This window comes from Carica papaya, chromosome 1, assembly GCF_054855325.1.
Source record: "Carica papaya isolate Zhongbai chromosome 1, ASM5485532v1, whole genome shotgun sequence".
Classification (NCBI taxonomy): domain Eukaryota; kingdom Viridiplantae; phylum Streptophyta; class Magnoliopsida; order Brassicales; family Caricaceae; genus Carica; species Carica papaya.
In genome coordinates this window covers 27,199,575-27,224,065 of record NC_142309.1, presented here as the reverse complement: position 1 = coordinate 27,224,065, position 24,491 = coordinate 27,199,575, and the positions used below count along the sequence as shown (strand labels likewise).

The following is a 24,491-nucleotide window of genomic DNA, read 5'->3' as shown; positions in this document are numbered from 1 at the left end:
GCCTACTAGTATCCATGGGGGTCCCTAGGGGTCCCGCTACCCGTTAACCTTTAACATTCATAATCAGTTTCCAGGGCCGTCCCCATACCCCGTCCGGTATGGGCGCCAAAACCATAAACCTCAATACCCCGTCCGGTATGAGGGTGAAACGGGCCGTCCCCATACCCCGTCCGGTATGGGCGCCAAAACCATAAGATCTCCATGCCCCGTCCGGCATGTGAGACCACAATCCCGGTAGGGTTCCCTACGGACCCGGTCCGTCCACCATCTCCCAGGATATCTAGTCAGGCTGACCCCCATAATACAATTATCAGTCTACACAATCTTTCATTTTTCTTTTCCTCAATCAGCATCATCAATTCACATTTAAACAAGCAAATCGTAATTCATACCAAACAGACAACATACAGTATCAGTTTTTCAGTCATTCAACCCATAATTAATAAAAACGTAGTACATGCACACAAATCTGTAAAATGAACACATCAAACCTCATTTTGCATTTAAAGCTGTAAACAGGCCAAATAACAGTAAATCATCAATCACACTAGACTCGGGCTCCATTAGCAACCTTAAGCAATTTCACACATGCGTTAATTCAAGAAATACCGTTTTATCATTTTGAACTTTAATACCGTGATAGGAAATAGGGTGAGGGGTCCTTACTTGTTTTCGGGATCCGAATACGATTCACAGTGCGCCTGCAGGCTGTCCCTAATTTTCCCTGAATTTTTCCCGGGGAACTGAAACACGCTAACAGTACCTGCACGGGTTCCAAAAAAATTCCAAATTAGGCCCAGGGCCTCTTTCGGCCCAAATCGCAACTCCGGCACGGCGGCTCCGCCGTGCTCCGGCGACGGCGCCGCCGCTGGCGGCGGCGAGTCGCCTCGGGTTGACTGTTTTCGGCTGTTTTTGGCCGAATTCGGCCACACTCGCATTGGTCCTTGTCAGAAAACAACCCTAGGGCCCTCGGGGGGCCAAAAAATCACGGAAAAGCGGAGCTTACCGGCGGCGGCGCTCTCGGGTACGGCGACTCTCCGGCGAAGTTCGTGTTTTGGTGATTTGGCTTCGGTCAACCTGTAGAGAAAAGAATGGTGATCACGGTGATATAAAAATTGCATCGAACGGAGGCCGGGAAGGGCCTCGTCGGAGGCAAAAACCGAGAGGGGACGCGGCGGCGCCGCTGGGCTTCGGCCGCGTATTCCGGCCGTTTGGCCGGGATTTCGGCTTCGATTTGGCCATAGGAGGAATCAGTGGGGAAAAACGAGTCGGGGGTATGAAATTTACCTCGATCGGCGGTCGGAAATTTCCCCGGTGCGGCGGCGAGTGGCGGCGGGTGGCGGCGGTCGGCCTCTGGTTCGTCTTCTCCGGCGAGCGGCTGGCGGCTAGGGTTTTTGGTCTGGTGTGGGGGTTCTATTTATAACCCCTTGCCTTTTGATCACAGCCGTTCGTTTCGTTTTAATCTGGGCCGTTCGTTTTTGATTGAATCTGGGCCGTCCGTGCGTTTGAATCTGGGCCGTCCGATCGCGTGATTGATCTGGGCCGTCGGATCGCACCCACGCGGATCGCCAACGTGGCTCCTTTCGGAGTGACGCGATCTTGCCACGTGGCAGGCCCCGGTTGGCCGGGACTGCTGACCGGGCCTGCTGACGTGGCTGCTGACGTGGCCCCCCCCTCTTTTTTTTTTTTTTTTTTTTTTTTCTCCTCCTTTCCGGGCGCTACAACTCTCCCCCCCATAAAGAAATTTGGTCCCCAAATTTGCCTCATTACTCTTGATCAAACAGATGAGGATATTGGGCCCTAAATTCTGATTCCAGCTCCCAAGTCGCCTCCCTAGGCGTGTGGTTCTGCCACAAGACTTTTACAAATGATATTTCCCGGTTACGGAGTATTCTGCTTTCTCGGTCCGTGATACTGACCGGTACTTCTTCATAAGACAAGTCCTCTCGGAGTGAGAGCGGCTCATGAGCCACGACATGAGAAGGGTCCGGATTGTACTTGCGCAGCATAGATACATGAAACACATTGTGAACCCGGGAGAGCTCAGGGGGCAGTGCAAGTCTGTAGGCAGTGGTACCAATCTTGTCTAAGATTTCAAAGGGTCCAATGTATCTGGGGTTTAATTTTCCCCTTCTGCCGAACCTACTAATTCCCTTGAAGGAGGTGACTTTAAGAAACACCCGGTCACCTTTCTCAAAGGCCAGGTCCCTCCTTCGGGTATCAGCATAGCTCTTTTGCCTACTCTGAGCTGTCTGGATGTTCTTCTTGATCTTAACTATCTTGGACGTGGTTTCTTCCACTAAATCCGGGCCAAACAATCTTCTATCGCCCACTTCCTCCCAACAAATCGGTGACCTGCACGGACGCCCGTATAGCGCCTCGTATGGGGCCATGCCGATGCTTGCTTGGTAACTGTTGTTGTAGGCAAACTCTATCAGGGGTAGATGGTCGTCCCAATGGCCTCCGGAGTCAAGGACACAAGCTCGGAGCATATCCTCCAGCGTACGGATTGTCCTCTCTGATTGTCCATCGGTTTGGGGGTGGAAGGCAGTACTGAGGGACAGCTTTGTTCCCATAGCTTGCTGGAAACTATTCCAAAATCGAGAAGTGAATCTGGGATCCCTGTCGGATACCACTGTTACTGGGACCCCATGCAGTCTGACTATTTCCTGGACATACATTTTTGCCAACTTGTCCAACGAATCAGTCATTCTGATGGCCAGGAAGTGGGAAGACTTAGTGAGTCGGTCAACAATTACCCATATGGCATCATGTCCCGATCGTGCCTTGGGTAGTCCCGATACGAAGTCCATGGTGATGTGTTCCCACTTCCATTCTGGAATCGGTAAAGGCTGAAGCAACCCCCCTGGGCGTTGATGTTCTGCTTTGACCTGCTGACATACCAAGCACTTAGATACAAAGTCGGCTATATCTCTCTTCATCCCATTCCACCAGAATCGGGGTCGCATAGTTTGGTACATTTTTGTACTTCCTGGATGCATGACGAACCTTGAACTATGGGACTCTGTCATGATGTCTCTTTTTAATTCATTGTCGTCTGGGACACACATTCTGTCCTTGAAACGAATCAATCCGTCGGCAGAGATCTGAAATTCTGAGTTCACTCCCTGTTCTGCATCCTTCTTGCGGTTTACTAGGGCGGGGTCGATTGACTGGGCTTCCTTTATTCTTTGGATTAGCTCGGGTTGGACTGCTAGGTGGCTCAAACATGTGGCCCTCTTCAGATCTTGCAGTCGAACCTGCTGCGTAGCCCCAATAGACCTGCATTCCGAAACCATCAGATGGGCTAGGGTGCCTGCACTCTTCCTACTGAGGGCATCGGCTACTACGTTGCCCTTACCTGGATGGTATAGGATGTCACAATCATAGTCCTTGAGGAGTTCCATCCACCTTCTCTGACGCATGTTGAGATCCTTCTGAGTGAAGATGTGCTTCAAGCTCTTATGATCGGTGTAACGGCCCCGGAAAATATAAAAAAGAAATGAGTATTTAAATATATCGAATGCGGAAGCGAGATCAAAATTTTAGTTAACATCCCTTACACGAAAAACCAAATAAACGTACTTAAAATATAAAAGGTTAAACTAACTAAGAAAGAAAACTCGAAAATAAACTATGCGTATGACTACAGAGTCTCTAGGCATCCCATTCGTCGTCCTCCTGCGGAACGGGCTCGGGAACCATGTCTTCCTGATCTGAAATGGTTAATTAAGGAGTGAGCTACACTAGCCCAGTAAGAACATCACGATATCTCACCGTCACGGAGATAAAGGTGGGTAGAAAACCACAAAAAGACCAATGGAGCATAATTTACAATAAACTCGTTTATTAACATGAAAACCTTTACCATCCACTTACCTCGGTGGAATTTATGAAAACAATATAAGAAAAATAATAACATTATCACAATCATGGAATAATATAAGCTGTAAAACATAGCACTTATCACGCCTTTTGTAATTCAATCATTATACAACATATTCTTTTCTCATTTACCAGCCTACTAGTATCCATGGGGGTCCCTAGGGGTCCCGCTACCCGTTAACCTTTAACATTCATAATCAGTTTCCAGGGCCGTCCCCATACCCCGTCCGGTATGGGCGCCAAAACCATAAACCTCAATACCCCGTCCGGTATGAGGGTGAAACGGGCCGTCCCCATACCCCGTCCGGTATGGGCGCCAAAACCATAAGATCTCCATGCCCCGTCCGGCATGTGAGACCACAATCCCGGTAGGGTTCCCTACGGACCCGGTCCGTCCACCATCTCCCAGGATATCTAGTCAGGCTGACCCCCATAATACAATTATCAGTCTACACAATCTTTCATTTTTCTTTTCCTCAATCAGCATCATCAATTCACATTTAAACAAGCAAATCGTAATTCATACCAAACAGACAACATACAGTATCAGTTTTTCAGTCATTCAACCCATAATTAATAAAAACGTAGTACATGCACACAAATCTGTAAAATGAACACATCAAACCTCATTTTGCATTTAAAGCTGTAAACAGGCCAAATAACAGTAAATCATCAATCACACTAGACTCGGGCTCCATTAGCAACCTTAAGCAATTTCACACATGCGTTAATTCAAGAAATACCGTTTTATCATTTTGAACTTTAATACCGTGATAGGAAATAGGGTGAGGGGTCCTTACTTGTTTTCGGGATCCGAATACGATTCACAATGCGCCTGCAGGCTGTCCCTAATTTTCCCTGAATTTTTCCCGGGGAACTGAAACACGCTAACAGTACCTGCACGGGTTCCAAAAAAATTCCAAATTAGGCCCAGGGCCTCTTTCGGCCCAAATCGCAACTCCGGCACGGCGGCTCCGCCGTGCTCCGGCGACGGCGAGTCGCCTCGGGTTGACTGTTTTCGGCCGTTTTTGGCCGAATTCGGCCACACTCGCATTGGTCCTTGTCAGAAAACAACCCTAGGGCCCTCGGGGGGCCAAAAAATCACGGAAAAGCGGAGCTTACCGGCGGCGGCGCTCTCGGGTACGGCGACTCTCCGGCGAAGTTCGTGTTTTGGTGATTTGGCTTCGGTCAACCTGTAGAGAAAAGAATGGTGATCACGGTGATATAAAAATTGCATCGAACGGAGGCCGGGAAGGGCCTCGTCGGAGGCAAAAACCGAGAGGGGGCGCGGCGGCGCCGCTGGGCTTCGGCCGCGTATTCCGGCCGTTTGGCCGGGATTTCGGCTTCGATTTGGCCATAGGAGGAATCAGTGGGGAAAAACGAGTCGGGGGTATGAAATTTACCTCGATCGGCGGTCGGAAATTTCCCCGGTGCGGCGGCGAGTGGCGGCGGGTGGCGGCGGTCGGCCTCTGGTTCGTCTTCTCCGGCGAGCGGCTGGCGGCTAGGGTTTTTGGTCTGGTGTGGGGGTTCTATTTATAACCCCTTACCTTTTGATCACAGCCGTTCGTTTCGTTTTAATCTGGGTCGTTCGTTTTTGATTGAATCTGGGCCGTCCGTGCGTTTGAATCTGGGCCGTCCGATCGCGTGATTGATCTGGGCCGTCGGATCGCACCCACGCGGATCGCCAACGTGGCTCCTTTCGGAGTGACGCGATCTTGCCACGTGGCAGGCCCGGTTGGCCGGGACTGCTGACCGGGCCTGCTGACGTGGCTGCTGACGTGGCCCCCCCTTTTTTTTTTTTTTTTTTTTTTTTTTTTTTTTTTTTTTTTTTTTTCTCCTCCTTTCCGGGCGCTACAAAACAAGTTGACCTTTTGATTTATTAGCAAATCTTATGATATGCGTTGCCAAAATTGCAAATGTGATGGTGACTAGTGCGCCTAACACTTTCACAGGTTTTGCCGAGAAAAGCAATGTCTCGGCCTCTCCAACCCCACCTACAAAATCCACCAACTCGTTCATGACTTGTTTACTCTCACACACACACATATATATATATATATATGCATCCTATTCTACTCTATGGATCCTAGACAAATTATTATTTAAGTCTATTTATTATTACCATTATTATTATTATTATTTAAGTCTTTTTCCGTTATTATTCAAAAAAAAAATTCCACACACACACATATATATATATATGTCTAAAAAATTACCCAATGGACATAATTACAAAAGTGAAAAGCAAAGCAAAAATGTTGATGTTGAAAAATAAAATTGTTTTTGTGCTTCAATAACCAACTTTCTACATTGCGTGGTTGTGCTTCCTGGTTGGCTCCTCAACTTGGGGAAGTATTTTCTTATCTCCCCCCACTCACTTTCTGCCCAAAGTGCCATTTCATATCCAGCATTAGGTCAACTATTGCAAGCAACTAGTGTGATTCACTGCTACCAACAAGATACTTCTACTAAAGATTCTACCATACATACCCCTCTATATTAATTGATATATACCATATTGTTTTAGTGGTGAAATTATATTATAATATATAATTTGTTTAAAATAATTTATTGGCACGTGTAATATTTCACAACGTTGAAATGATACCCTCTATATTTTTTATGGTTCAATTATATAATTTAAGAAATAATTCAAATAAGTATTTCGTCGTTAATTTCTACTAATATTGTTTATCACGTTCACATGTGATATTTTTTTACATAATATTATTTTTGATATTTTTCTTATTTTTCTCAAATATTTTGGATAAGTTTTATAAAATATTATCAAAAAATTTTGTTTAAAGTTAACAATTTTAGTTAAAAGGTTTATACACATAAAAAAAAAATATTCTTTTATTTATAAATAATAAGAGAACGAGAATGAAGTAACGATAAAAAATGATAATCAATAAGCGATAATGATAACTGGTGATTTCAACATTAACGATGATGATATGACAATTGATATTGCCCATAATACAAATAAAAAAGGTTGATACGATGATGATGATGATGTTGAATAATTTTTTTTTAGTTACTAATATAGATGTTGAAGCAAAAAAAAAAAAAGAAAAATGGAGAGATCAAAGGGAGAAGAGTGAAACAGATAGATCAATATTGGAGGAAGTAAAAGATACATATCATGTTGAGAGTAAGAAAGCAAGGTAAGGAGAGCAAGAAGGAAGTTGATTTTTTTTTAGAAGAAAAAGATGTGTAGATCATCTAAAGAGAGATTAATATAGAGTAAGAGAAATCTGAGTTGAGAATCATAGATCGAATAATAAAAATTAAGAATACTAACGAAAGAACGAAAAAGAAAGAGATTGGAGATCAAGACAAAAATAAAAAAATAAAATAAACGATGAAAACATTAATAAAAATATTACATCAAATATCACATATAAATATAATATTAGCGGGAACTAACGATAAGTACGTAACTCGTCAGAATGAGAAAATTTCATATCAGATTCAAAATAATAAAAAATAATTAATACCAACTAAGTTCAAATTCACAATATAAAACATTAATAGATGTCGAATAAAATATTTTTTTAAAAAAAAAATTTATCAAATTAGATAATTTATTGTCCTATAAAAAATAACATCACGAAATAGAGATAAATTTGAAACATGATATGATCTCCCCAGTTGGGCAAGGAATCTTTTATGAAGGAGAGAAAGTGAGTTGCACGATCATCAATGGTGGTTTGAAAAATTAAACGGGTGGATACATCGTACTCATGACTTCTGTTTTTGTCAATCAAACGTAATAGTAGTAGCCCAGTTACGTGTTCTGTTTCTTTTGGGTTGGGCCGGACTACTCTTCCCACCAACCCACCTTACTCATTACGTAACAATTAATAATTTATTTACAGAGTTTATACACAAAATGTTTGACCAATTCATTATGTCTCAATTCGTGTATTAATAATTAATGCTAACATTTACAATTGACTTTAACATACATATAATAATATCGATCTGCATTTTTTATATTTTTATAAATTTTAATTTACTTTTTTCTTAAGCATATGTGCCGTAGAATTGAATTATTACTGACCGTTTATGAACACGGTTAATAAATATGCACCAAGATAAAACCACAAATTTAGATCCATAAATTATTACAAACATTTAGTTTGAGTTTTTAAATTAACCAACAATTTCAAAAAATTACAGGAAATTATATATGTTAAATAGTGAATATAATAAATTGTGATAATACTTATTAAAATCATTATGTCATCATCTTAATTTATTTTTAAGAAAATAATATATTTTAAATTTTATAAGAACTGTTTATCTTTTATTTGAAATATGATACTAGTACATAGTTAAGATGCATAAAAAATCATTTATTATATTAGTAATTCAATAAGTAACATTAGACATAACTTTAAACATAGCATGTAACATACATATATATATATGTATATATAAATAAGTATATATTTATATAATTCATTAAAATATTACTAAAATAATTAATAAGTCTGGAGTATAAGACATTACCATAAAAGCAACAAAAACGTGTAAAAAAAAAATTTCTCGAAATTTTGAATATTTACCTCACATCATAAAATAATAAATGAACATATGATTTATAACTTAATAACTTTAAATACTTTATTTGGATAAACTACATAGTATTTACATGTCATGATTTTAAAGCAATTAAGATCGTAGAATTGTGGTAGAACTTTTTATTTTTAATTATAATTTTAAGAGCAAAAAATAAAAAAAATAAAAATGTATTTATAGTTAACAAAAAATTATAATTATAATAAAATTTGTGTAAACTATTAAATAAAATAAAAATAATTAATTTTAATGAATATCAAATTTAAAAATTTAAAAAAATATATTTAAATAGAGTTATTGCTCGAATTTGTTCTAAAAACTTAAAATCTATCACCAAAAGATTTAGTAATTTTTTTTTATCAATTTTAAGCCTTAAAGATATATGCAAAAGATTTCATATGCTAAGATGACAGTTGATCTTAAACCATGTGGTAATATGCCAGAACAAACTAAATGTTTACGTTTAGACTTCTCTTGTTTAATGTTTTTGAAATCATTTAATTTCAAATGACAAAAAATTTAAAGATGTTTAATTCTCAAAAAACATCTAATATAAAGTTATTAATACTATTAAATTGAATAATACGATTTTCCTTCGACGAACCAGGTTAGGGCATCAGAGGCACACGGAACTATACAAAGGAAAAAAGGAAAAAACACCTAATCCATCCCCCCTTGACTGACTGGGTTGCTTGGTCGGTTAAGAATCTGAAAGAGAATATGTGATTGTTATGTTCTTTTCAGACATTCTCAGATGCCAAATGCCAGAGCCTATTCTTTTTTTCTTTCCTTTTTATTTTATTTTGATCCATAGCATGCACGCATTCTTTGTCCATCTCATCGCCCCTCGTCTCAGGTACTTTCTCTTCTCCTCTCTCAATTTCTCGCACCAATTTATGTTCTTTATCACTTGTTTTTCTTCTAATAATGTCCATATAATTTCACTTTACTTGACTTCACATGAGTCGGCTTTTTACTGGTTTCATTCTGCTTCTTTAAACGAGTTAAAAAGCATTTTGTTCTATTTGGTTGCTTATATTCTATGGGAAATGGAAGAGTTACGAGTTGATTGAGTTTGATTGGAGATATATTAGTTGACATGTCTGCGCGTTTTCTGTTTAAAATGATTTAGCCTCCCTCTAGGTTTAACAGCACACGAGATTTCCTTCCATCTTTCGATGAATTGGGATTTTCTCATCCTTCTGAAAGTGGATAGTTCGTTTTTTCGATAATTCAAACTTAGCCGAGTCGTTACGCTGTTCTATGATTAGCCGTGTCTTTGTGCTGTTCTATGATTAGGAATCGTTAGTTTAACGAAAGGAATGCTGTTAATTGTTTAATCATTAAAGTAGCAGTTGCTTTCTACTTTTTATTAATGCGGTGTTTATGTTTCGTTGAAGTAACAGTTTCATTTTACTCCATATTAATGATGTTCTAATTTGTTTCCTTATTTGTGCGAATTGATTTGCATAGGCAAAACCATCATCGAGATAAATTAATTAAAATTTCTTTTGAAGATACCAGCAGCTATATGCTGATAAAATTAGCTGAAGTTACTGATTTGAAGGCTTTTGAAAACATCATAAACTTCTCTTACATTTTACAAGAAGAAAGTATCGGGAACCTAGGAAGATGAAAGATCAATATAATATATGACAGTCTTTAGTCTTTTTTTATCACAGTTAATTACAAGTTTTAGTGATTACAATGTTCTTGTAAGGTTTTTATGAAATTAATCCGCTTGATGATGCACACTTCTTTTGTTTCTTCAATATTTCTAATAAGGTTACGTTTACTGAATTGGTAATTAGGATTCTGGAGCTGGTCTATACAGTGGTTTAGTACTATAAGCTGCTGTGATGGGCTCTGATAAACATTCTGCTGGTTTGTTGGATACTCTCAAAATGGAGAGGGTCAGGACAATTCTAACACATACTTATCCTTATCCACACGAGCATTCACGTCATGCCATCATTGCTGTAGTCGTTGGTTGTTTGTTTTTCATTTCATCAGATAACATTCATACACTGATAGAGAAGTTGGATAATAATATCAAATGGTGGTCTATGTACGTTTGTTTGCTTGGCTTCTTCTACTTCTTTTCATCTCCGTTTATAGGGAAGACCATCAAACCAAGCTATTCAAATTTCAGTAGATGGTAAGTCTTTACTCTTAATGTATATCTGAATGGTTGATTTTATTGCTCTTTATGCTAGAACATGGCTAGCATAAGTCGCAGTTTTAACCTTGTGAGATCACTTCTGCAGGTACATAGCCTGGATTTTGGTTGCAGCTCTGTATCATCTTCCTAGTTTTCAATCAATGGGAGTGGATATGAGGATGAACTTGTCTTTGTTTTTGACAATTTATGTGTCTTCTATTCTCTTTCTTCTTGTCTTTCACGTTATATTTCTTGGGCTTTGGTATGTTGGTCTTGTTTCTCGTGTTGCTGGCAAGAGGCCGGAGATCCTGACCATTCTTCAAAATTGTGCTGTAAGTGATGAAAATTTAATTTTCATTTTATTATGACTTGCATATTTACTTGTAGTAGCAAACATGTGAATACTGGTTCTCTTACTTACTCTGGCAGGTTCTCAGTATAGCCTGCTGCGTGTTTTACAGTCATTGTGGTAACCGTGCTATTCTGAGACAAAGACCTGAACAAAAAAACTATGGCTGGTTTTCCTTTTGGAAAAAGGAGGATAATAACAATCCATGGCTTGCAAAATTCCTCATAATGAATGAGTTGAAAGACCAAGTCTGCTCATCTTGGTTTGCTCCAGTTGGGTCTGCAAGTGATTATCCGCTTCTATCCAAGTGGGTCATCTATGGGGAGGTGTGGCTCCAAGGGCTTATAACTTTAATATTGTCTGGTATTATCCTATAAATATTCTGTTACTTAGATGGTTTCCACCCCCTCTACGTTTTCATTTTTTGTTCTTTTTGCACCATTTGCAGTTGGCATGCAGTGGTTCATGTCCAGATTCATCAGATGAAATTTCTCCCATTTACTCGTTATGGGCCACATTTATTGGCCTTTACATTGCAAATTATGTAGTGGAGAGGTCAACAGGGTGAGTGATGATTTCTGGCTCGAATTTAATGGGTAATATATTGTTGATTGTCAAATGTTTGCAAGATTGTGGAGACAGATGCACTTGTTTGGTCCAAAGTGTGGATATTAATGCTCGGCCATTTATTGTGATGTGCCTCTACTGCCTTGATTGATGTTTCTTTCATCTTTTATGCTTTGTCATTTCATTTCTTCTTTTGTTGCTTTCTTTCCAGATTTTTTTTTTCTTTTGGGGTGGCGAGATGAGGATTACGTTAAGAAATAATATCAGATATTGTCTTCATATGATCCGCATTTCATATCAGATGCATTAATATCTGATTTAGCCCATAACCTACCAATTAGTGTAGCTTTTTTATCACCAAAAGCTTTTCTTTTTTTTTTTAAAATAATCATTACAATTATCATGGTTTCTATTAGCTTGTTGATTTTTTGTCTTTTGAAGGATATTGGAGAAAAAAACAACTTTCAGAATAGTTTTTTTCATTTTCGTGTCTTCAGAAACTGGGATCAATTGCATTTCTTATACTTTGCCTTCTGTGTTCTTTCTTCCTTACCATTTTTTCTTGCTTCAATCATCAGGTGGGCTCTTACTCATCCCTTATCTGTTGAAGAATATGAGAAACTGAAAAAGCAGCAAATGAAGCCAGATTTCTTAGATATGGTTCCTTGGTATTCAGGGTATGTTGATGATGTTGTTACCTTTTTCTTTCTGCCTGCCCCCCTTACCTCAAGCGGGTAGTAATTTCCTGAGGAAAAGGAGAAATTTCTGTAAGGTGGATTGTTTCGTTTAGCTTTCCTTTCTTATTCTCCTAAGAAAGGCTTTCCTTTCTGGTGGACTATATTGTGCAGAACATCAGCTGATTTATTCAAGACTGTTTTTGACCTCCTGGTATCAGTAACTGTTTTTGTTGGTCGCTTTGATATGCGCATGATGCAGGTGAAGTTATAGTTGCTTTTCATAACATAATTCTGTTTCTTTTTTTCTTTAATAACATACAAACCGTATTCTCCTGTGCAAGAGGCATGCAAACACTTCTTAATGGAATTTCTTCTCTTTTCCCTTTTCTGCTATCAGGCAGCAATGAGCAGGTTTCAAGATGGTGCTCAACAAGGAGATCTTCTCTATGATCATTTTAGTGGAAAAGAAGATCTATGGTTTGATTTCATGGCAGATACTGGTGATGGTGGGAACTCGTCTTATTCGGTTGCACGACTACTTGCTCAGCCTTTCATCCGACTTACTAAGGGTGATTCCATGCTTACTCTACCACGTGGCGACTTACTTCTTATTGGAGGAGATCTTGCGTAAGTTGGTCATATCTCGAAGGGGGATTCTTAACATAATATCAAGAATCTTGAAATTGCTTGCACTTGTATTTGACCTGGTTGAATCTTTAATCCTTAAACTGAAGGCTTAGACACTTCATATTTGTTTAATTTCCATTATTAATGCTCTATACAGATATCCGAATCCTTCCGCATTTACCTACGAAAGACGCCTCTTTTGTCCTTTTGAATATGCTCTGCAGCCTCCTCCTTGGTATAAACAAGGGCATATAGCCGTAAACAAGCCTGAAATGCCTGATGGGATTTCTGATCTGGAGCAATATGATGGGCCTCAATGCTTTCTGATTCCTGGAAACCACGGTTGGTTCTAATTCAGCTTGAGCTTCCTCCGAGCAATTTATTTCTGCAAAGAGAAAAGTTTCTGATATTGTTTCTCTGATTATATGTAGCCTGAGCAATTGATATCATCTCTTAGTAGATCCTATTTTATCTTCATGAGAAAGTCTCTTCATTGCCAAGTGTTGCACTGATCTTGTCTGATCATCTACTGTTTACAGATTGGTTTGATGGACTTCATACTTTTATGAGGTACATTTGCCATAAGAGTTGGTTGGGGGGTTGGTTTATGCCTCAGAAGAAAAGTTATTTTGCATTGCAACTTCCAAAGAGATGGTGGGTATTCGGTCTTGACCTTGCTCTTCATGGGGATATTGATGTATACCAATTCAAATTCTTTTCTGAACTGGTTAAAAACAAGGTAACTTCAACTTTCTCCTCTCCCTGTGATGCTTTATTGACAATTTATGAGCCCATTGGATATCATTGTTTTGTGAAAAATTGAATTTTTGGGGATTGGTATCTTTATTGTGTTGACTATTCCTGAAGTGGGGTGAAAAGAGGAAAATGATCCAGTATATGTAGTTTGTTCCAATTATAGTTGATGGAGCTTTTGTTGGACCTCAGTAAATGTAACCAAAACTATGCCAAAAGCACAATTGTGTATGCTCCCCTTGTTTGGTATTCTTTTTTTTTTTACTTTGAAATAAAAAGTATAATGTATATTTATTAGTTACAGGCAGTAAAGGGATGCCGACCCATGTACAAAAGATATTTAAACATCAATTAGGACTTCGATAAGATTACCAAAATCCTCTATTGAGCATAGATTGTACCAGTAACCAAAAAATCCAAAAATCCAAAAACTGGCTCTTATTCATGTACCATGAGTAAAGAGGAACTGAGATGCTTCCATGATCGGCTTTTTTTTTTCCTGATAAATACTTCTGTGACTACTTATTCTTTGAAGGTTGGAACTTGTTTTGATATACTGGTATATGTGGGTACATGTTTTAAATTGGGCTAAGCTGCAAAATCTCCTACCTTGATTGGCAAATTCTAGTTTAGAAAAGCATTATGTTAATTTCTTATGGCAGATAATTATTCTCTTCACCCACATATGTGTGTGTATGTGTGTGTTTGTATATGAGAGAGAGAGAGAGAAAGGGAAGGAGAAGAAGAAAAAGAAGAAGAAGAAGTTAATTCAGTGCTTGCTAAGTTAGTAGATGTTATATTTTATGTAAGTAAATATGTGTGTATGTGTGTTTTTGTATATGAGAGAGAGAGAGAAAGGGAAGGAGAAGAAGAACAAGAAGTTAATTCAGTGCTTGCTAAGTGAGTAAAGAGTGATGTGTTTGAAAGGTGTTGTGCCTGAGTATTTATAGAGCAGCAATGCATGAACATAAACCATTTCAAATGCTTTTGAAATCATTTTGTCTCCTCAATTACCTATGGGGACAACTGTTGGTTATTACACTTGGAACAATTATGTTCTTGTCAACCCTAGTAGCGCGAGCTTTTAATTACTTACCAAGTATACATATATATATATATATTATTAATGAATCTATGTTTCTCATGTATGATCATCAATCTAATATTTAAACATCAAGTAGGACTTCGATAAGATTACCAAAATCCTCCATTGAGCATAGATTGTATCAGTAACCAAAAATCCAAAAAACTGGCTCTTATTCATGTACCATGAGTAAAGAGGAACTGAGATGCTTCCATGACCAGCTTTTTTTTTTCCTGATAAATACTTCTGTGAATACTTATTCTTTGAAGGTTGGAACTTGTCTTGATATATTGGTATATGTGGGTACATGTTTTTAATTGGGCTAAGCTGCAAAATCTCCTACCTTGATTGGCAAATTCTAGTTTAGAAAAGCATTATGTTAATTTCTCATGGCAGATAATTATTCTCTTTACCCCTTCCAAATGAAAGAAAGATGAAAAAATGTTTGTTGTGGATGTTACGTACTTTGTCAACCAAAAAGATGAAGGGAAAGGGACAGGGCATATAAAAATAGTTGATTGGGTGACCAATTATTCTAAAAAGATAAGCTGGTAGGAAATTGTTCAATCTATATTTTACTTTGACATCCATTTTCAAGCACACGTCCTTTGAGTAGAGCGTGGATCAAGTGTAAGTCTACCAGTAGTTACCTGAACAACAGTATGTCCAGACTGTAATATATGGTACAGGTATGAAATACCTAGACTTGGCTTAGAAGGGGTGGTTGTTCGAAGTTTGATAGAACCCCTTATTAGGTTAATTATGTGGATCCTAAGTAATTTATTTGTAATGCATTTCTTGTCTGTTTATTTATTATTTTTCTATGCGAAAAGGACCTTGGATTTGAATCTTTTTCGTTGCTATAATGAGGATATGGATGCTCATGTTACAAACTTGAAAAGAACTTAGTTAACATATTAGAAGTGTCTAGAGAAGATAATCAATATAATTTGATTCCCACAGAAAAAAAATATTGATTGATGGATTCTTGCTGTTTACTTTGACATCTAATCTTTCTTGAGAAGTTCCTTAGGACATAAAGTCTTCATTCTCCTTTCCTACTTTTTTTCTCCCACGACCTTTGGAATCTTATCCTACCCAATTTTCTTAAGCTGCCACAATTCTTCTCAAATCTGGTTCCTAATATTGTATATCCAGATTAAGAATCAAAATGAGTCCAAGTGTTATTGTGACCAAATTCAAAATTTTGGGATAATTGCAAGGGGTCAAGCGATTCTGGGAAATGTGAGTCCTTTGTACTTCATACAAAATTAAATTGAATAGAAATGAAGCAACTAGGATTCCTACATTAGTCCTCATGCTTTGATGTCATATGAAATGATTAATTCTTTGATCAATTATTCGAAAAGCAAGCTGATTGAAAAGATCGAGTCTGTTTATCTCTGATAAAACAACTTAGAATTGTTGTAACCATGTTAATTATTGTTTGAACTGTGATCTGTTTGGAAGAGAAACAAAACCTTCCTTATATTATTTACTTCTTCATCTAGAGGAGGATTGTTAGTTGACCATCTATTATATATATATATATATATATATATATAATATCTGGTACTGTGTTTCGGTGCCATTGGTTGCTTTAAATTTGTGATATGTTATCTAATTTATCTTCCAAAACTTTTGCCAATTTTGGAAAATCTTTGTTGCACTGTTTATACAGGTTGGTGAGGATGATTCTGTGATCATTATGACACATGAACCAAATTGGATTCTTGATTGGTACTGGAATGATGTTTCTGGAAAGAATATCGAGCACCTAATATGTGATTACTTAAAAGGAAGGTGTAAACTTCGATTGGCAGGGGACTTACATCATTATATGCGTCATTCATGTGTTCAGTCAGATAAGCCTGTGTACGTACAACATTTACTTGTGAATGGTTGTGGTGGAGCTTTTTTACACCCCACCCATGTCTTCAGTAATTTTTCCAAATTTTACGGAGCGGCATACGAGAGCAAGGCAGCCTATCCTTCTTTTGATGATTCAAGCAGGGTAATCCCTGAATTTAATTTTGTGTCTATACATATTTAATTGTTTTATCAGCTTCATATATGTATCATATTTTCTACTACATGCAGATTGCACTGGGTAATATTCTAAAATTTCGAAAGAAGAACTGGCAATTTGATTTCATTGGCGGCATTATATACTTTGTGTTGGTTTTTTCGATGTTTCCACAGGTGAATTTCTGCTCAATTTTTTTCAGTTCTAGAAAGCCATGCCTGTTAGTTTAACTTTATATGTCCTTGGATCCTCCTTCCATAAAAATTAGGATGTCTTTAGTTTCTTCTTTGTATATGTACTAGTTTGCAGGGTGCTAAAACTTACCTTGGTGGAGTCCTCTTTCTCCATTAGGATTATGCAAAAAAATAGTTTTAACATGTAAATATTGCTGTGGAGCTGGAATATTACTCATTTTTCCTTGTAATCTTCAGTGTAAGCTTGATCACATCTTGCAAGATGATTCATTTTCTGGTCACTTGAGGAGTTTCTTTGGCACAGTGTGGAATGCTTTTATGCACGTGTTGGAGCACTCTTATGTGTCCTTGGCTGGTGCTGTGGTATTACTGATAACTGCAATTATTTTCGTCCCTTCAAAAGTTTCTCGGAAGAAACGAGTAATAATTGGAATCCTTCATGTTTCTGCTCACCTGGCAGCAGCTCTGATTCTTATGCTGCTTTTGGAACTGGGTGTAGAGACATGCATTCAGCATAAACTGCTAGCAACATCTGGTTAGTTTATTAGCTGTATGTTGTTATTTAATAAAATCTTATAGAAAGATGTTATTTTAATAGGATTCACCCGGATCCTTACTTCTGTGTTACTTCAATATCTTCTGGTTTGTGTGGCCTAAATGCCTTCTTTCACAAAAGATAAGTAGACCAGGAAACTCTTGAAGTTAGGGCAAAGATTGACATTTGATATATATATATATATATATATCAAAATATGAATATGAGGAATATTAAGATGATAGTTTTTATCATTTAAACAATAACGCTATTCATTTTGAGGTAATGTGTTAGTATTTTTCTTTCTTCAGGTTACCACTCTTTGTATCAGTGGTATCGGTCAGTGGAAAGTGAGCATTTTCCAGATCCTACTGGCCTTCGAGCTCGTATAGAACAATGGACGTTTGGTCTTTATCCAGCATGTATCAAGTATCTTATGTCTGCTTTTGATGTTCCAGAGGTAAGATATCTCTCATCTTCTGGTGATAAATGTTCCAAATAATATTCTAAATTATTGGGAGAAATCTTATAGGTAATGGCAGTAACACGGAGCAATATTTGCAAGAATGGGATACAGTCACTCTCTCGAGGGGGTGCTGTCATTTATTATGCTACTGTCTTCCTCTATTTTTGGGTTTTTTCAACCCCTGTGGTTTCCTTGGTGTTTGGCAGCTACCTGTATATCTGCATTAACTGGCTTCACATCCACTTTGATGAAGCCTTCTCCTCTCTTCGAATTGCCAATTACAAGTCATTTACACGATTCCACATAAAGCCTGATGGCGACCTTGAAGTTTTCACACTTGCAGTTGATAAGGTGAGAAACTAGTCAACATTTAATGGCATATCTATGGGTCTTAATTGATCAAATATGCTTCGGTAATTTCTTCAAGTACTAATTTTCTCTTGTACTTCCTTTTAGATTGCAGTGTTACTGTTTCCTTTTATATCTTGGTGTAGGATATATTAAGAAAAGTGAGAACATAGAACCATGTGCAGTTGCCTTATATAATGTCGAGTGTTTTTTTTTTTTTGAAATAAAAAGTATAGTGTGTATAATTGATTCACAAGCACTAAGGAGGTGCCAACCCATGTACAAAGTGTTCACATATCAATAAAGATATCAATAAGATCTCCAAAATCCTTGATTGAATAAAAAGAATGACCAAAACAAAAGTACTCACGGTCTGGAACCATCTATTCATAACCCTATCAATATCTTCATCTACCACCTCAAAAGTTCTCATGTTTCTCTCTTTCCACACTACCTAAAATATAGCAAGAAGGACGAGATCCACATGTTTGTTAACACCACTGATACCCCTCCAGACCCAGATCTCATTCCTTACCTACTCAGCCATCATTTGACTAATCCCCAGCAACCCATAAACCATAGTCCATAACTTGTATACGAACGGACACCAAAGCAAGACATGATTACAAGTCTCTGCATCTCTTTTACATAGAAAACAACTGTTCATCATTATCGTTTACCTTCTCATCAATTTGTCTATTGTCAGTATACACCCCATTGGCCTCCTACGTGAAGAAAGCTACTCTGAGAGGGGCTTTGACCTTCCAGATTTGTTGAAAATGAAACCTGGTTTTTGTAGTATTATGCTTAGCCAGGTAATTATAGAAAGACCTGATGGCATTGAGACTCAATACTGGTTGGTTATTGCTATTATTTTGCTGACATGAAAGACAAAGTATTTAGAAACATCTCGTACTCGTTAATCTCTCAATCATTGAGATTTCTCAGCATATTTACCTGCCACTCCCTTCCTTCTTATATCTCTGAATGATTCACTGACTGTTACTTGTGTTGTGTGATAGTAAAAGTCTGAGAAAACTGATCTCTAAGTGCTCCTCCTTTTAGCGACGGATCCTGCCAAAATCTAATTTTGTCTCCCTTGCCAACCCTCCAACTGATGCATACATATCATAAATAAGATGTTATTTTTTTTCCACTATCCTAAGTGTAAACATCACTGAGGGGCTAGGTAATCTTATTTGGATGCTAGACTCCATGTGTGGACATAATATCGACCTATCTAATGGGACTTACAAGAATGTTGAGATTTTTGTCACTTAAATTTTTTTTCTATGGAACTAACTTCTTGGACTGTAAATAGCCAATGGGACTTATAAGTAGTTATTTTGCACGAAAATGAAGAATTGCACTTGATGTATGTAATCATTTTTATTTCCTTGTGTAGTAATGCAGTTGAAACCTTAACAAGCGGTCTCATTTGTTTTAATTTCTATCCTATTCCTATTGTTTGTTTTTTGTTAATTATTAGCATATTTGATATAGACATATATGATAGTTTCCATGTTCTCATCCTTTCTACCTCTAGTTTCAATTCCTTAGGGATGGAATTCCATTTCCTTCTTCACTATCATGTGGTGTAGAAAGAGAAACATGAGAGCTTTTGAGGGGGGTGGAAGATGAGATAAGGTTAAAGATAGATGGTTTCAGACCCTTGATTTTTTGATTATGGGTTTATCCTCTTCTTGCACTGGAGGAATTTAGGGGACTGTATTGACATTAATCGGTTTGTACATTCTTTTATACACGGGTTTGCAACCTCTTAGTCTTGTGAATGAATCATATCTTACTATTTTTATTTTTATTTTTTAAAAAAACTATTGACAATACCATACCATCTCAAGTTGAATAGAAGGAGAACAAGTTCCCATTCTGGTAGATATGAGAAGTGAATGTACCTTCCAAAATCGCTTTTTTTGCATGAGAGGTAGGTCGTAAATCTATTTTGACCATCGACAAATTGATGAAAAGGGGAAGGATCCTAATGAACGGCTGCTATCTTGGTAAGAGGGCAGAAGAGACTTGTGACCATATTTTACTACAATGCCCCTAGTGTATAAGCATATAGGGCATTGGGCATCCGTTGGGTAATGGTGGATGATGTGAGAAAAATGTTATGGGCTTGGAAGAGCGTTAGTGGTAGGAAAAGTCGTTTATCTTTTATTCCTCTTACAATTTTTTATGTAGTACGGAAAGAGATGAATAGAAGGGCTTTTCAAGGGGTAGAAGATGATGCTGATCAGGTTAGAGCTAGGTGTCAAACTTTTGGGTTAGTTGACTAGGGGAAAATTTTTTTATTCCATGAAGATATAGGAATTTTATCAATTGATTGATTGACATGTAAATATCTTTTGTACATAGGTTGACATCCTCTTGTAATTAGTGAATACTTTATACTTGTTATTTCAAAAAAAAAAAAAGAAAAAAACCATATCATCTCCAAGGATTTCATTGAAGAGAATGTTATGACATTTCTCTTTATAGAGCAATAAATACCTAGTTATCTTTAGGATCCCTATGACACTTATTTAGGAAATAGCTTATATAGTAATGTATGGATGGCACAAGTTTTACATGGGAAAGTATTATTGGAGGTGGAGGATCTAATAATATAGGGATAGTACTTGTTTTGTCTAATATATGCAATGCCCAAACTAATCAATTTCCCAAAAGCTTGAAGGTGAACAACGGAAGTTGGGGCCCATGCCCATACAGGTTTGACAAAAAGTGACTTATAGTCCCAGGTTTCAATGATAAACTCAAAGGGTGGCGGGAAGAATTTAAGGTGGAGGATTTTGCTATTTAGAGTTGTCAAGAAGCTTGCTTCGATTGAGGACAAGTTTAAGAGGCGGGACAAGGAGGAGTTAGGCTAGGATTGTAGGAAGGAGGAACTCCTTGTGCAGTTATAGAGCCTTGATGGCTTGGAGGGGGGATTGAGGTCTTTCTGAGGAGGATGTCAAGAAGCGGAGGATCAGGCTTGTATGGGCCAACTTAATCCTCACGGAGGAGGTTGCTTGGAAACAGAAGTTTAGAACCAAATGGATCAAGGAAGGAGATAGAAACATAACATTCTTTCATTGTATGGCAAATCTTAATAGAGAGTGTAATTACATTGAGGAGTTAAAAGGTAGGAAAAGAGTGGTTAAAGGGAATGATGAATTGAGAGAGAATGTCAAGTCTTTTTTAGAGTTATATACTGAGAATTTGAGTTGGAAACCGACCTTAGATGGCCTCAACTTCAGTAGGTTGAGTAGTAAGATTGCATATATCTTGAACAGGTGTTCTCTGAGGAGGAAATCTATGAAGGTATTTCATGTTGGAAGGGAGACAAAGCTCTGGTTCTGGATGGATCTAACATGAAGTTTTATCTGCAGTACTGAGAACTTCTAAAGAATGATCTTGTGGTTGGAATTTCACGCTATGGGGTAGTTAGTAAAAAGATTGAACTCAGCTTTTTGGTTGTTCATCCTGAAGATCTAACAGGTTTTCAATATTAGAGACTTCAAGTCTATTAGTTTAGTGAGCAGGGTTTACAGAATTATTGGTTAAGTCTTGGTAATAAGATTAGCTAAGGTGGTTGGAAGTGTAGTGGGAAATGCTAGCATGCTTTTGTGAGGGGAAGACAAATTTTGGATGTTGCCCTTACAGTTAAAGAGATTGTTGATAACATTTTGAGAGAAGGAAACCAGGGAATGTTGTGTAAACTTGACATGGAGAAAGTGTGATTATGTTTCATGGAATTTTCTAGTTTACATGATGGAGAGGTTGGGTTTCAAAGTGAAGTGAAGATCCTGGATGAAGACCTGCATTACCACATCTGCTTTTGCAGTTTTGGTCAATGGCCATTTGTCGTTTTCTTTAAGGCTTCTAGGGGCCCTAGATAGGGAGATCCTTTGCCCATTTTGCTCTTCATTATTGTCATAGAAGGCATTAAACAAGCTATTGCTCAAGGCGAGAGAACTTCATCTTTTCACAGGAGTGAAGGTGGGTAAGCAACCGAAGAGGTGAAGGTAACTCATCTATTCTTTGTGGATTATATTCTTTTGTTCCGGGATTTGAGCCCGGGAATATTTTCAATATTAAACGTGTTTTGTTGTGTTTCCAAGCCGTCTCAAGTTTAAATATCAACATGGCTAAGATAGAATTAGTCCAGTTGGGCGAAAAAGCCGGGTATTTGGCCAATATTATGGGTTGTAAGAATGTCGATATGAAAATCAAGTACTTGGGCCTCTGCTTGGTGCCAAACTCAAAGATACATAGTGGAACCAAGTGATGGGTATATTCAAAAATCGTCAGGCAGGGTGGAAGAGAGGCTTACTTTTAAAAGGTGGAAGCCTTACTGATATGTTTCGAAGAAGATTAAAAGGCACAACAGAGAAAATCTTGAATTTTTTGTTATACAAGAACCTAGCATATGTGAGACTTTATGGAGGATTTTGGTGATTTGATAGAGATGATGATTAACTTGTAAATACTTTTGTACATGGGTTGCACCCTCTTGGTGCTCATAGCAGTAAGTTTATTAGGACTTTGTGCTTATAGGCTTATTCTTGGTGTGAGTTTATTATTTCATATTCAATTAGGATTTTTGGTTGCTATCTGGTATAAGCTATCCAATTAATTAGCTTATTTTTTTTTCAGTAAATTTCCTAGTTAGGTTTAAAAATTCCTTCCTCGGTTGTATTTTGATGCTTAACTCTAGTTTAGTTGTTTGTAGATGATTCTAGTTTAGTTATTTGGTAGACAAGTCATTTACTTATCATATAAAATTGAGTTATTAATTTGATTATTGAGATGTAAGATTTCAAATTTTGGTTCTTGATAAATTTTCTCTTACTATTATGCTCAAATATTCTTCATCCTTCATCAAATGGGATATAATAGAAACTAAATGGAGATTGAACGGAACGGACCATTAGTGATTATCAGCAATCCTAGATTCTTCTCGATAGTATGCATCAAAAGACTGATTTACATACATGAAAAGTGGTTCTATGTTAATTTTAGACATAGTAGTGCTGGGGTTCGAGATATTAGTATCTACATATTATTTATCCTGTCTGACATGCAGGTGCCCAAGGAATGGAAGTTGGATCCTGATTGGGATGCTGAACCTAAACAGCCACAGCAGATGAGCCATCTAAGAAAATTCCCAAGCAAGTGGAGTGCAGCTGCTGCTCAGCAGGACCCAGTTAACACTGTTAAAATTGTTGATCGCTTTGTGATTTCACGTACAGATAAGCCTGATTCTGGAGTTGGTAATGGGTCAGTTACTTGCTGATCCGGGATGCTCACGATTTTAACTTCATTTTAGTCCTCACCATTTTTTTTTTACTGGGAAGAAATGAACAAACAAATCAAGGGAGGAAATTTACTTCTCTTTCTGGCTTCGTGCAACTAGGCTTTGATCTGTTCCAATTTGTACATATAACTAGATGACATATATTTCTTTTGAAGATTCATTTTACAGTATAAAGTAGGTAAGTATCAAATTGGCATGCATCATTGGAGCTATAGTATGTAGTAAAATCATTTGTAAGCATTTTGAGAGACTAGCATTCTAATACATACAATATTCTGTAAGCATGTTTATGCATTAGGAATTTGATGCATATATGAAAGATAATTACTATTCTCCAAATGTGTGGATGAAATATTGCTGCTTTAATACATATAGAGAATTGTTGTTTTAATACATATAGAGAACTCAAAAAGTATATATGTTTTGATTGTATTAAATGATTGATTAAATTGATTATTAAAAAAAATTGTAGATAAGTAACATAGTTAATTATTTATATTTTAACATAAATTATTAAAATTTATTGTAAAACTATGTTTTATCAAGTCCTTTAAGAACCAAATTGAGCTTGGGTTTGGACCAAGCTGGGCCTAGATTAGGCTTGGCCTTGGGCTAGGTGAGGCCCAAGACAACCTGTTTTGGACCAAGCTACAACTGTAACCAAGACTTTTTGAGTACTGATGCAGAGTTGTTCTATCAAATTCAAGATCAGTACAAAATGAGGTGTAACCAAATATTTAAATTTTTTTTGCCTATTCTATATAGGGTTGTATAATTTTATTGCCAGAAAATAATGTTACATCTGTACTTTATAATAAAAAGTAAAAAATTCTTATTGTAATTTCATATGGGGTTGTTATGTGGTATAATCCATATTGGTTTATTTAAACTTAGATGGTTAGGATTGTTGAG

The 24,491-nt window shown here is 37.4% G+C and overlaps 1 protein-coding gene across 2 annotated transcripts; it reads left to right on the top strand.

The window, feature by feature from the left end:
- Positions 1-9,062: 9,062 nt before the first annotated feature.
- On the top strand, positions 9,063-23,918 carry LOC110813065 (uncharacterized). Of its 2 annotated transcripts, none has more exons than XR_015813113.1 (16): positions 9,063-9,328; positions 10,284-10,630; positions 10,740-10,965; positions 11,063-11,308; positions 11,431-11,546; positions 12,128-12,226; positions 12,398-12,485; positions 12,624-12,853; positions 13,011-13,195; positions 13,393-13,592; positions 16,372-16,704; positions 16,791-16,892; positions 17,148-17,445; positions 17,757-17,905; positions 18,118-18,262; positions 23,349-23,487. XR_015813113.1 is itself a non-coding variant. In XM_088207024.1 (16 exons), the coding sequence occupies exons 2-16, from the start codon at positions 10,332-10,334 to the stop codon at positions 23,556-23,558; spliced, it is 3,066 nt and encodes a 1,021-aa protein (XP_088063150.1). In that variant the 5' UTR covers positions 9,064-9,328; positions 10,284-10,331; the 3' UTR covers positions 23,559-23,918. The 2 variants fall into 2 exon arrangements, 1 of the variants encoding a protein (XP_088063150.1); XM_088207024.1 differs by having other exon boundaries at positions 9,064-9,328; positions 17,978-18,262; positions 23,349-23,918.
- The last annotated feature ends 573 nt before the right edge of the window (positions 23,919-24,491 follow it).

Coding starts and splice junctions, on each gene's coding strand:
- LOC110813065 (XM_088207024.1), top strand. CDS start 10,332: ATGGGCTCTGATAAACATTCTGCTGGTTTGTTGGATACTCTCAAAATG. Junction 12,486..12,623: donor TTGATATGCGCATGATGCAG/GTGAAGTTATAG, acceptor TTCTGCTATCAG/GCAGCAATGAGCAGGTTTCA. Junction 16,705..16,790: donor CTTTTGATGATTCAAGCAGG/GTAATCCCTGAA, acceptor TACTACATGCAG/ATTGCACTGGGTAATATTCT.